The 13,920-nt window shown below is 35.1% G+C and overlaps 1 protein-coding gene across 2 annotated transcripts in view; it reads right to left on the reverse strand.

Moving 5' to 3' along the window:
* Window positions 1-1,351: 1,351 nt before the first annotated feature.
* The window catches only part of LOC116170554 (protein FAM214A-like), a 43,066-nt gene continuing 30,497 nt past the window's right edge, over window positions 1,352-13,920 (reverse strand). For both annotated transcript variants that reach the window (XM_031487039.1, XM_031487031.1), the window contains 6 exons: window positions 10,032-10,240; window positions 8,593-9,975; window positions 3,404-3,549; window positions 1,892-2,064; window positions 1,599-1,837; window positions 1,352-1,549 (listed from right to left, as the gene is read on the reverse strand). In XM_031487039.1, the coding sequence (XP_031342899.1) occupies window positions 1,381-1,549; window positions 1,599-1,837; window positions 1,892-2,064; window positions 3,404-3,549; window positions 8,593-9,975; window positions 10,032-10,240 (2,319 nt within the window). In that variant the 3' untranslated portion in view covers window positions 1,352-1,380. The remainder of the gene's footprint in view (window positions 1,550-1,598; window positions 1,838-1,891; window positions 2,065-3,403; window positions 3,550-8,592; window positions 9,976-10,031; window positions 10,241-13,920) is intronic.

Below are 13,920 nucleotides of genomic sequence, written 5' to 3' on the forward strand. Positions count from 1 at the left end.
ACAGGCCACATTCTATAAGAAAATTTTTTTCCGGGCCGATCTGAGACAATTTTTATTTCGGGGCTCAAAAAAAGGCAGTGTATAACCTTCCTTTTTTACCAAAAATCGACTACACCAAAATTTCTCGGGAAAACACTTTTTCGTATTAATTTTGGTGCGTAGAATCCAAAACAATTCGTACTTTTTCGATTAGACTTCTCAATCAAAAGTTATGGACTAGAAACCAATTTCGAAAGAAAATTTAAAAGGGCTGTAACTTTTGATCTAGTAGCCCAATCTTGGAACTGTTTGAAATTATGGATTCTACAGGCCACATTCTATAAGGAAATTTTTTTTCCTGCCGATCTGAGACAATTTTTATTTCCGGCCAAAAAAAAAGGCACATGCAACACGTATTTTGTTGAAATTTAAATTGTTTCACAGTACCTAAAATTAGGAGAATACCTAAGAATAAATAAATGAAATAGTTTTATTTGGGAATCCTTGGAATGTCGAGATCTACTGTCGTCCTGTCCAAGTTTCTGTCTGCCTGCTCGTGCCACTTGATCGATTTTTCCACACACTAATTCATTATTAATAAATAATACATCTGAATAAAAAACTTATAAACAAAAATAAGTAAAATTAGGATCTTCATAAGAGTTGAACTTTTCCAACGGAAGATAATATGCGATCCCGTTATACAAATTTGAAATTTGCCAACCAGGCCGTAAACCAATACGCAATTTTAATTTTTGCACACCTTTACTGAATATGCTAATACAAAAATTACATTTTTATAGTGTATATAATAAATAGTTTTTACTGTAATTTGTTTGAAGTTTTCTAATCCTATATCAATAAAATATACTCCATTCAATTAAACAACAACATAAGGTTAGCACATCTTACAAACTAAGGCATAATATTCCAGCTAACGCTATTTCAAAATATAAACATCAACAGTTAAACAAAGAAGAATGTTTACCTTGTAACTGACAAAACAGAAAATTTTCTCGAACCAAAAACTCAATCGACATTATAAGCCAAATTCCGGTCACTTCTACAACTCTGCCAGTAATTAGGTAGTTCTAATGACGCAAAAAATACTCAAAAACTAAGGATAAATACGGCTGCAATTCGTTCACCGCACTAAACTAAAAATATACTCGTTTTCCATAAAATAAATTTGTGATACAGCGAGATTAAAAAACTAATTTTGTAATAGGTGAAGGAGCCAAATTGTGCAACTAAATAAAATGTCGCATATTAATGCCCTCACTCCAATACGTTACGTTCCAACGAATGCCTTGAAAAATAATTTCTTTCTGTACAAAGTAACAATTTTTATGAAAATATAAGTGCAAGTGCAAATAATATGCGTACATTTTATTCGTGTTTCTACTTTCTTGAAGAGAATCGAGGGTTCGAAGGTAAGTGGGTGAAGCTGCGTAATTCGTAGGACATATCAATACCATGTGCAGTTGCTGTATCGAGATCCGACTTTCGAAAAATTATCATCCGTATATCCGTATGTAGATAAATTCGACCCGATTTGGAGCTCATAAATCTGAAAAGTAAATATTAGAATCCCAGTTGAACGTTTTTAAAAAATAAACCTTAAGTGAATAAGGTAGCGTAACCACTTAGGTCCCCATTCCGAATTCTTATCCGTACAGCCAGTCGGCATGTATAAAGTACGCTGTCGAATGAATGTCTGCGAGTTCGGAGGCATTTCGTTCAAATCGTACATTATAACAAACATTTTCACGACAGTTCCCAAGGGATTAAACAGTGTCACTTGCAACGTGCCGGATTTGGGAACCTGATATCCCTTTCGTCCCAAATTTATGTGTCCCTGAAAAAGCATCACGGTTAAATAACGGGGTCAAAAGTACTTAGAGAATCTTACCAAATATGGCGAGGACACTTTCTCGTTATCTCCCAAATTGTAAAAGAACACAGTAACTGGAAGTACCAAATGCTCGGGAACGAATGCGCCGCTCGCACCCAATTCGGCGGTAAATCCGTGAACGGTGGAAACGGGCTCGAGGCGTCCATTTAAAACCGATTCCTCAAAAGTTCCTAAACAATTCAAAGTGTAAAATTAGACCGAGAGCCTCTTTGCGCGGTTTTGTACTTACTAAAGTTAATTATCTTAAATTTGAACATTTACAACACTTAATATAACATGAAATAGAACAAAGAAGGAGTTAAACATAGTAAAAGAAGATAAAAATGCATACATTTTCCCGTTTTTATTAATTATGTACCTGATGGGGTAACATTTAATAGCAAGTCGTTCCTAATTAGGACCGCCTCACAGTTAAATATACTCTAATTAAATTGAATGGTTCAGTTGAACCTTCTCTAACAATGCATTTGTTTCCCTGGAAATTAACTGTCTAATAAGTTTAACTGAACCATGAAAAATCAACCCTAAATTTATCCAATAGGTATAATTACTACTTAAAAATAGCAATTAGGACAAACTTCTAGATAAAAATTAACCTATGGCTCTTCCTTTAATAAGTGTTTAAATTCTGTTAATTAAATTTAGTTTGTATCATAAATTTAAAGCGGGTAACTTAGGGAACATCCATTCGAAATTTTTCGCAAGTTGTTATCGGACAAGATTAATTGGTTTTTCGACAAACAACGCCGCGTGCGAGATAAGCGATGCAAGTGTTTCATCAACTCTGGCGTCGTAGAGGAATTTCGAGTGTCGGCGGGTTAATAACGATGTTGAATTTCAAGTGGTTTTTGCCGAGAAGAATGAAGAATAAACGGGACTATCTCGGGTTATTTTAAAAGAGGGCGTAAATGTCTGCACCGTTAATTTTAGTACCGGAAGTCGAGCGGACTAGACAATTTTAAAAAAAGAAACGTAATCGTCTTCATGTTAGTAAAATAATCACTAATTTGGTCATCTTGAACACACAATTCAAAATGTGCTCTCTCACAATCCTTTGCCAGCTTGTTTTACTTTCCCGTTAATGTTACCAATAAGAAAGAATTATTTGTATAAGTACTTCCAAGGCCTTCCATGTATCCTATTATAATTATCTATTACATAGTCTACAATAAACAAATATTCGAAAGTGAAATAAATTTGTAAAATAAAGTAATGTGTTTGTGAGGAAAGTGCTTGGTATAATTGTAAATTTTTAAGCCTTCCATTAGAAGAACGTTTCGAATAAAAAGTCACATTGGAATTGAATCTGAAAGTGTGACCTTGTATTCGGAATTTTTTATGGAAAAAAAGTGGCGAATCTCATTTACGTACCCACTGTCCAAAACACTTTCGTCATATTTATTTGAAACTACGGAAAGTACGTACATTTACGGCAAGTCCTGCCAATGTGTACACTGATAATAAATCGCTGTTGATCGGCGACCGATAAGCCCTGAATCTATTACCAACCTAACAAGTTGTGAGGATGTCGTCTTCTGTAGCACTTGGGTGTCAGTGGCTCCCTCTTAGGAAGCAAATAGAAATCAGGGCTGCATGGCGAAACAATGCTACCGTCACTCTCACTATCCTCGTCGCTCGCCGATGAGAATAGGGCGCTGAAAATTAAATGGACATGTGATACTCGTACACATCCACTCAATTACAGAAAAAATTAGTGCTCATTTGTTTATGTATTCAAAAAATTTTTTTGCTCATGAAAGAACGGCAGTTGATTAAAAAAATGAAAAGAGGGTTTTATAACTATGCCAAGTAACAGACTATTTATGTGTACAGGGTGGCCAACTAAGAATGCGAGGTACTGTATCCGAGAATCTATCCATCGCAGAGGCTTGCGGTAAAAAAATTTATTACTAAAATGGCCAAGAGAAAAACCTGAAAAAAAAATTTTTAAGTTTCTGCAATGACCGCTAGGAGGCGTAACTGCAATCTGGAATTAAAAAAACTGATGTTTCTGTGAATTCCGCTATCATAACAAAAAAATGTCCGGTCTTTGAAGTTGACGATAATCTGAATAATTTTTGTTTGACAATTTTTCCTGTATCTCTAAAAATGAAGTGGTGGGGGGTATTCAAAGGTTTCCGTAAAGAACACTCTGTATATTCGAAATGGCTGAGCCGATTTAAACAAACTCGAGTTAGTTCAAAAGAGCTATTCTTCAGCTACAAATATTATACTATTTGAAGTTTTGTTAGTTTCACATATCACCGCTTGAGGGCTTTTTTCAACATTCCGACAAAAATGGTTAATTTTCTCAAAAAAATTAAATGCATTGGTTCGATTTTTATTCATGAAAAAGTATCTAAATGATGCCTAAACAAACTCGCGAAAACAGCATCTCGAAATCTTGAGATATATATATATATATATATTTATATCGTGGTGGCCAGCATTTCGGGCATTTACGGCGGCATTAAAAGCTTCCTTTTTTAAATCGATCCACCATAGGGCCACAAATTATATAATAAAAATAAAATTTTGAGGGTATCAAACTTTCTTTGGCCTAAATTTTAGGTTCGGAGCAAGATATCAGATGGGGTTTTCGCAAGCTTGTTTAGGCATCATTTAGCTACTTTTTCATGAAAAAAAAATCAAACCAACGCATTTAATTTTTTTGAGAAAATTAACCATTTCGGTCGGAATGTCGAAAAAAGCCCTCAAGCGGCGATATGTGAAACTAACAAAACTTCAAATATTATAATATTTATAGCCGAAGAATAACTCTTTTCAATTAACCCGAGTTTGTTGAAATCGGCTCAGTCGTTTCGAAGATACAGGGTGTTCTTTACGGGAACCTTTGAATACCCCCCCACGACTTCATTTTTAGAGATACAGGAAAAATTGTCAAACAAAAAAGATTCAGATTATCGTCAACTTCAAAGACAGGACATTTTTTTGTTAGGTTAATATAGCAGAATTCACAGAAAAATCATTTTTTTTTTATTCCAGATTGCAGTTACGCAACCTAGCGGCCATTGCAGAAACTTCAAAATATTTTCCAGGTTTTTCTCGTGGCCGTTTTAGTAATAAATTTTTTTACCGCAAGCCTCTACAATGGATAGGTTCCCAGATACAGTACCTCGCATTCTTATTTGGCCACCCTGTACAAAGGAAAATAAGTCATGGTATAAATATTCTTGTAAATAATAAACTTAATGTGCGCATGCTCATACATAATGTTTAAAATATGCGATATGGTCGCTTTTACTAGAAGTTAACATTTCCAAAAAAAAGACAAAAATAGTTCTAGGTCCCAGATATCTAGATATCTTCGAACTAATAAAATTGCTTTTGGGGGTGAAAAAGGGGGAGCGGAGTGAAATGTCGAGATCGTCGTCGCCCCCCCTTTAAATTTGAACTGTCGCGCACGTGGCTACCGCACGATAGACTCCATAATAACGTATCCTGATTGGTCCACGCGGTTTGGTCACTATCCTGCGAGTCCAAACGTTTAAATATCGCCCACAGGGTTGCCACAATTCAACTTTGATCTTCAGAACGTGCCGACATGTTACCAGCCCAGACGAGCACTCCAATCACGAACTTATAAATTTAATGGACTGCTGATCAAACAGTTGCATAGAGGTAGAAATGTCCCTAGCATGGGCGCGGCCATGATGTGCACGTTTTAGTTATTTTCTAGGGGAATTTTCCTAGTGCTCAACTTTTGAGACTATTGCAGCCTTGGAAAATGACATGTGCCATAGTAATTTATTTAGAAAACGTGAGATTAATGCTTGTTTATTAGCTGATTTGAATTTCGCGCCAAGTGAGTGCACATCATGGCTGCCCCCATGTAGGTGTCATTTGTCAATTCAGCATTAGCAGTCCATCTTAATTTATAAGTTCGTGACTCCAATACTGCACCGTCGTCGTTTCAATTTTCCGCCTACTTGATTTCTTCTGAAGAAAACTCACACAGAGGGACTCCACAGTGCTTTTGATCGAGAGCTTTTGGCCGAAATTTCATAATTCTCACTAATCGCCGACCCTTAATCTACGCCCTGTTAAAAAAGCGACAGTCGGACTGCACGACAATGTGAACCGACATACGCCACACCTCGGGCAAACTTATATTTATTTCTTCTACACGGGTGCTAACGTGCTATATCATTGAAAAGAGAAAAAAAATATGAAATGAGCCTAATGAAAATGTGCACTGCCATTAAAAAAAATTCAATTTTTTTTTCGTTACTCATTTGTTTTCTGAAATAAAAACAACTGAATGCTGCCTTAATTATGGAAAATAAAAGTTAAACAACTTTCATATAGAAAAATTTTGTATACATTTAATATTTACCGATATACAATGTGTCCCAGATCGGGTGGGATTTCACAGGTAACTTTCTTATTATTAAAGATATAGAATTGGTTAAATGGACAATGTTTTGCAGTTTTAGATGCTTATTTAAAATTTCCTTGTGGAAATTGAAAATGTCGAATAGGTTCGACGTAAATTCAAAAAAACTAAAATTGGTCATTTCCTTTAATGTCTTATATCATCGAAAGTATAAGAGATATAAAAAACAGTTTTATATAAAAGTTATTATCTTTAATACGCTTAATTTAGAATTGATGTCAAAAAAAATTCAAGATGACTACCTTCGAAGAACATTTACCAACTTCTTAAAGTTAAATAGGCGCCATATTGGATTTTTAGATTATTTGATAGATTTTTTAATTCTCTTTTCAACGGGCTATCATAGCATAAGATTGAAAATAAGATACCAGCTATATCAACGGTTTTTATATCTTAATCAAGTAGGCTATGGTGAATTTAAAAAAAAACAAAACAAAATCTATTCTAGGTAACAAAACGATGAAAGTAATTACATCAGATGTTTAAAATATCAGGGGCGCACTCATGGGAGGGGGGTTTGGGAGTTACAACTCCCTCCAAAATTTATATAAGTAGGCGTAGAAAAATGTTGACTTTTATGACGTCACTTATTGACCATTGTATCTAGGGTTGCCATCTCAAAACTCTGCCAACTAGGACAGGAAGCGTGAAAACCTCGGATTTAGGGATTATAAACCCGGACATATCAACTGAATTTTAGAAAAAATATTGTCTAAAAAAATAGTCTTTGAAATTCTACTTTATTTTTATCACTGACTAGACTGTTTCAATTTCAATAATAGTAAAAAGGAACAAGGGATTAAAAAGAGTTTTTGTTCCTGAGAGAATGGTTTAATATTTTTGTAATATTTTTAAGGGAACAAAAACTAGTTTAATCCAGTGTGGCTTATACTATTTTTTTCCAATACCGATCGATTTAAATCCATTTTTCCATGAATTGTTTACAGGAAAACAAAAATGAGGGATTAAAACTTTATTAATCTCTAGGGATTAAAATTACCTGTTAATGTACAAAAATTAGGAATTAAATTCAAGAAAACAATGTAGGTATTGGAAAAATTCCTTTCTTTGGTCCACTGTTATGCCACTAGTGAAAATATTCTTTCAATGTTGGTATTATGAGCAGGAATGCAAAAAAAGCACCAGACAATTTTCAATAACTCCAAGTTTAATGAGGATTCGGTGTTTTAAAAAATTGTAACCAAAGCTGATTGGCGCCTTAAAAGTTTATCTTGTTTTGACAGAAACTCATAGATATCTCAGTAGTCTAAAACCCGGACTACCGGAATAACTACAAACTATCCCCTCGAAAAAAATGCCATGCCATTATCCAGTTAAACACATTTAAAGACACTTCCACTAATAATGGCCAGTATTTTACACATCTGATGTAATTATTTTCATTGTTGTGTTGCCTCGAATAGATTATGTTTTGTTTTTTTTTAATTCATCATAGCCTACTTGATTAAAATATAAAAACCGTTGATATAACTGGTATCTTATTTTCAATCTTATGTTATGATAACTTGTTGAAAAGAGAATTAAAAAATCTATCAAATAATCTATATGGTGCCTATTTAACTTTAGGAAGTTTTTTTTAGAAGTTCCTCGAAGGTAGCCATCTTGAATTTTTTTGACATCAATTCTAAATTAGGCGTATTAAACACAGTAACTTGTATATAAAACTTTTTTTTATATCTCTTATACTTTCGATGATATAAATCATTAAAGGAAATGACCAATTTTAGTTTTTTTGAATTTAAGTCGAACCTATTCGACATTTTGAATTTCCACAAGGAAATTTTAAATAAGCATCTAAAACTGCAAAACATTGTCCATTTAACCAATTCTCTATCTTTAAGAAAGTTACCCATGCAATCCCACCCGATCTGGGACACACTGTATACTATATTCCATAGCCATACATAATGAGCACCCTGTATATAAAATTCTTCTCTATGTGTGTTTGTGACAGAACTCCTCCTGAACGGCTGGACGGATTTTGATGAAACTTTTTTGTGTCCCTGTCAACCTCCAGATGGTTTAGACTTTAGATTCACAGTTGGGCCTGATTATGGGAATTTCAGGGGGAGCACTTCAAGATATTGGTTCTTGGAGCCGAATCAAATTTCTTTTTCGCCATTTAGAATATTGTAAACAAAACTGAACACAACCCAAACGACAGTTTCACAATTATTTAACAACTTACTGATTTTGAATATATAAACAAATTATTAGCACTAATTTCTGAGATACAAGAACGTATTTAATAGGTACTTACTTTCCGATTGCAGACACGGAATTAATACTGGAATCGAAATCGAAGCAGGACTTCCCCCTTCGTACGGGTGCCGGGCTACTCGTCAACGGTAATCCCGTCCGAGAATGAAATACCATTGAAGTCGCATTGTCCAAGGATTTCTTGAACCTTGCCTGCTCGAAAGCGGATGGAACGTCGATGCTTAAACTATGGTTTTTTATTGTTTCGTTATGCGGTTCTTCGACGACACTGGAAGTACAAATTGTGTCGTCTAATAAAGATTCGTCCTCTCTGAGCGAAAGAGATCTGCTATTGCTGTCGTTATCGTCGGAAAATATAATTCTCTGTCTGGCTTTGAATTTAACCGAATTTAAGTGATTAGAAATATCTCTAATTTTTTTATATCTGATTTTTGGAATAGGGCTATCACAATGTTTATCAACATATATACTATACTTGACTTTGTCCTTAGTACTAAAAATATCACCACTTGCGCTCGAATTATCACATTTATTAATTTTATCACTTTCACACTTCTTCACACTTGCACATGAATGCGGACCATCCCGTCCACACTGTTGAACACATGAATAATCACATTTCTCCGCAACTTTGTCGCTGTTATGTGCACCGCTAGCGCCTTGTAAATGACAGCTACGTAAAATGGCATTTAATAAAATATCCCCCTTACTCTGCGTACTGAGATCACGTTCCTTGTCTTTTTGTTCTACTCTCGGCTTCTCATCCGACTCTTCCAAATCTAACTTAGGATTCTTCAGTTTTTGCTTTACATTCGAGTTCAAATACCGTTTATCGTTCGCGTTTAATTCCGAGTCAATACTGTTATGAAATTTACTCTTTGTATAGCTAAGGTCCGATGGCGAATCGGCAAATTTCGAAGTGGAAGGCTGACAACTGGCATAATTGCACATGCGCTTAAACTTTCCCAATTTTGATTCTTTTTTTGAGCTACAATCGATATCGTCGAAGTCCTCGCAGCGATGCTTCCCTTTCAAAGTGCAAGAGGTATACATCCGATCGTCGACCAAGTCCTTCTGCGGCTTATTTTTACTAATTTGAATCTTGTCGAACGATATGCTTAGGACAGGTTCACATTTATTGCATTTTGCAGTTGGCACCTTCGGTAGCCTCGGCAAGCTTAACAGAGACACTTGTACGAATAGGCCGCCGCCGATATCTGTGACCGGAAAATCGTGTTTCGTGGCCGAGGAGGTAAACTGCGAAACCTCGAACGTTTCACCGGGTACGCTCAGACGATATGTAATGTTATTCTTTAAATCGATGTCACTCGAAGATAACCATGCCGATATTTGTGAAAAATGTAACTGAGAACGAACGGCGTTCATCAGTTGTTGTAAGTTAACGTGAGTTTTATCGTGAATCCTGAAAGTAAACAGTGTAAGTACTCAAAGTGGTTAGTGCGAATAATAGACTCGTACCTGCGGTGACTGACAGTGAAAAACCATTGCTCTAAAAGAAGGCCAGAATTCGAAGAGTCAGCTTGTTCGAATACATTGTTGGAGCAGCATCCCTCATCTTCGTTTGGTTTGCAGGCGCAATTTGCGGTCAGTAGCACCTCGACACATAATGGAATACCCTTCTGCCACAGATCTAAGACCTCTTCTCGAACTTTTTCGTACTTGACACACTGAAAATTAAATCCCAACATTACAATAACATATCTTTGGGGGCACCACAAGATGAGAGTCTTGGACCACTTTAATTTTAGTTATTAAGGGGCAGTTCTCTACTTGATATATCAAGATGTGTAGCTGTTTTTCAGTTCCAGTTTGTTTTGCTTTGAAGAATTTACTCATACGAGTTTGTGTACATTGCTATTGAATATAAATTTAGTTGTATGTACTTTATATCATCTGAATACGAAGTGTAGTGATCTAATTGAATTTTTATATGCACTTTTCCCCCTAAATACAATGCGAAGCACTTAAATCAAAACATCCAAAACTATATGCCTCCTTTAAAATCGTAATAAACTTTTCGAATCTAGAAAAGGCAATGTGCGCGGATATATGGCCGGAAGGTGTTAGTATAACTCGGTTTTTTCTTCCGCGAACGACAACCGAAATAACGGGCTAAATTTCAAAAAGACTATGTGCAGCAGTTACGCAGACGGTCAAATTTTCGAGATTTAAACAGTAAAAACTTAATAAAATTTAATGTTTTTCACACCAATATTCAGAGTATCAGAAGCAAGGTACAGGGCCGGACTGGCACGGTGGGGCGGGTGGCGATTTTTTCCGGGTCGATCTGAGACAATTTTTTTTTCGGGACTCAAAAAAAGGCAGTTATTACCTTCCTTTTTTACCAAAAATCGACTACACCAAAATTTCTCGAGAAAACACTTTTTCTTATTAATTTGAGTGCGTAGAATCCAAATCAATTCGTACTTTTTCGATCAGACTTCTCAATCAAAAGTTATAGACTAGAAACCAATTTCGAAAAAATTTCAAAGGACTGTAACTTTTGAACTAGTAGCCCAATCTTGGAACTGTTTGAAATTATGGATTCTACAGGCCACATTCTATAAGAAAATTTTTTTTTCCGGGTCGATCTGAGACAATTTTTTTTTCGGGGCTCAAAAAAAGGCAGTGTATAACCTTCCTTTTTTACCAAAAATCGACTGCACCAAAATTTCTCGGGAAAACACTTTTTCTTATTAATTTTGGTGCGTAGAATCCAAAACAATTCGTACTTTTTCGATCAGACTTCTCAATCAAAAGTTATAGACTAGAAACCAATTTCGAAAAAAAATTCAAAGGGCTGTAACTTTTGAACTAGTAGCCCAATCTTGGAACTGTTTGAAATTATGGATTCTACAGGCCACATTCTATAAGAAAATTTTTTTTCCGGGTCGATCTGAGACAATTTTTTTTTCGGGGCTCAAAAAAAGGCAGTGTATAACCTTCCTTTTTTACCAAAAATCGACTACACCAAAATTTCTCGGGAAAACACTTTTTCTTATTAATTTTGGTGCGTAGAATCCAAAACAATTCGTACTTTTTCGATCAGACTTCTCAATCAAAAGTTATAGACTAGAAACCAATTTCGAAAGAAAATTCAAAGGGCTGTAACTTTTGAACTAGTAGCCCAATCTTGGAACTGTTTGAAATTATGGATTCTACAGGCCACATTCTATAAGAAAATTTTTTTCCGGGTCGATCTGAGACAATTTTTTTTTCGGGGCTCAAAAAAAGGCAGTGTATAACCTTCCTTTTTTACCAAAAATCGACTACACCAAAATTTCTCGGGAAAACACTTTTTCTTATCAATTTGAGTGCGTAGAATCCAAATCAATTCGTACTTTTTCGATCAGACTTCTCAATGAAGTTATATATACTATACTAAAAAGAAAATTCGAAAAAAATAGTGTCAATTCAATAAAATGGGAATAAGTCAGAAACTGTTAAAGATAGCTATAGGAACATGTATTGTCGAAATATGCCCATTTCGATCCTTTATCTAACGCAATATTAAGAAAATGGTGATTCCATTTAAAAAAACTGAGTTTTTAGTCTTTGAAGTTTCATAAATTTGGATCTCCATAGGGGCGGTCTTACGCAACTTAACTTTTTTTAAGTACACTAAAAGAAAGCTGTATTCATTCTATATGCACTGATAAAAATAGGATGCCATGACTACAACCGTTTTCAAGTAATCAATTATCAAGGTACCATCTGCATCCGCCATTTTTTTTCTTAAAGTCCAAATAACTTAAAAACCATAAATGACAGATATCGACATATGGGTATCCAAAGAACTGAAATTTCACGTAGAATCCAAAAACCCAATAAAAAATTGGGGTTGCTATTTAAAATAACGAAGTTACTATCTACTTCCGGTGTTTCCGGAAGTGCGGCCGTTTTGAAAATATTTTACATCGATTCGGCCTTCAGCGTAACTCCTAAGTACAAATTTTCAAAAACTTACCTATTTTACCTTCCCAGAAACAACTAAAGCTCCCAAAAAAACACCCTGTATATTCTTCCGAGTCGAACGCCTCAAAACAAAACCATAAAAGGAAAAATTTGTATAGTAAAAATAGCATAAAACTGAGGTACACATAGACTTCTAACGGCCAAACAGACATATTCCGCATGTAACAGCAGCTTGTACCTCAATGAATTGCATTCGTCCGTCTGAAGGTTTGAAATTTCAGCACTGGGGCAAGTAGAAAGTTGTTCTTTAAATGTAATATTTAAATACAGCAAAGTGTTCTTCTGCTCACATTATACAGGGTGTTTCAAAAAACAACTTGGAATGTTTTGGTTTGTAGAAACAGCGAACTTCTAGTACGCCAACAATTTATAAGTGGCCCAATTGTTTTGTTACATCACCCTGTATTTTCAATTTGTACACTTTGTCTTCGAGAAGGGGAACCATCGGCGTGAAATGTTCACCGAGAAAGTAGCTTTATACTTTCATCCGTTCAGTAAATGAAAGTATTCAAGGTTTGTTTCGTATTACCGCAATTAACTCGTTTTTTTTTTAAACGAAGGCGTGAATTGCACGTGTTTTATAGCGATTGTAATAATTGTACACTATACAGACTGATTTGCGTTGTCCCACTTTTTGCATAGGAAAATCTAGGTAAATTGAGCAATTTAACCCTACAATGTCAATGTAATAATGGTAGCGATTTTATGTCGACATTTTCACATTTTTGCGATTAATCTATTTCAAATTACAGCCCGTGCAATGTCGCAGTAAACGATAACTTTATTGCACAACTATCTTTACAAAGGTACCTACGAGGGCTTTCGCAACATTTTTAACTAGGTTTAAGTTCCATGAAATTGCTTATAAAGTGGATTTATGTGTGATTAATTACTTTTTTGGCACGTGTACCTACTCTACACACTTCGCTTGTAACATTAGATGTTTGCGTGATGGTCCAAGAGTCGAGATTCTTTTTTCTCTTGACCCAAGGACTTGGTAGATTTCCATTTTCGGGAATAGTCCAATTCAAAACCTGGGATATGCATTTTGTTTTTGTTTTTTTCTACTGGAAGTAATTTTAATTGAAGGTTACAACACTCCAGATAACCAGACAAAAATACTGAGCAAGTATGAAAATTGCGTTCCTTATCATTATATTTATAGCTCTTAAGTAAAACGTGTTTAATGAATATAGTAGGTACCCACCATCCGGCTTTTACTTTCTAATTTTGCGTTAGTTAAGTGGAATATGAATGTAGGTATGTGGGACATATTAGGTAAATTCAAAAAAATTCATTGTACTGTAACACTGCAGTCTAGTCTATTTGGCACTCTTTTTTATTAAATTAATTATGTACACGAATCAAATGG

This window comes from Photinus pyralis, unplaced genomic scaffold (assembly GCF_008802855.1).
Source record: "Photinus pyralis isolate 1611_PpyrPB1 unplaced genomic scaffold, Ppyr1.3 Ppyr1.4_LG1, whole genome shotgun sequence".
In the NCBI taxonomy this organism is placed as follows: Eukaryota; Metazoa; Arthropoda; class Insecta; order Coleoptera; family Lampyridae; genus Photinus; species Photinus pyralis.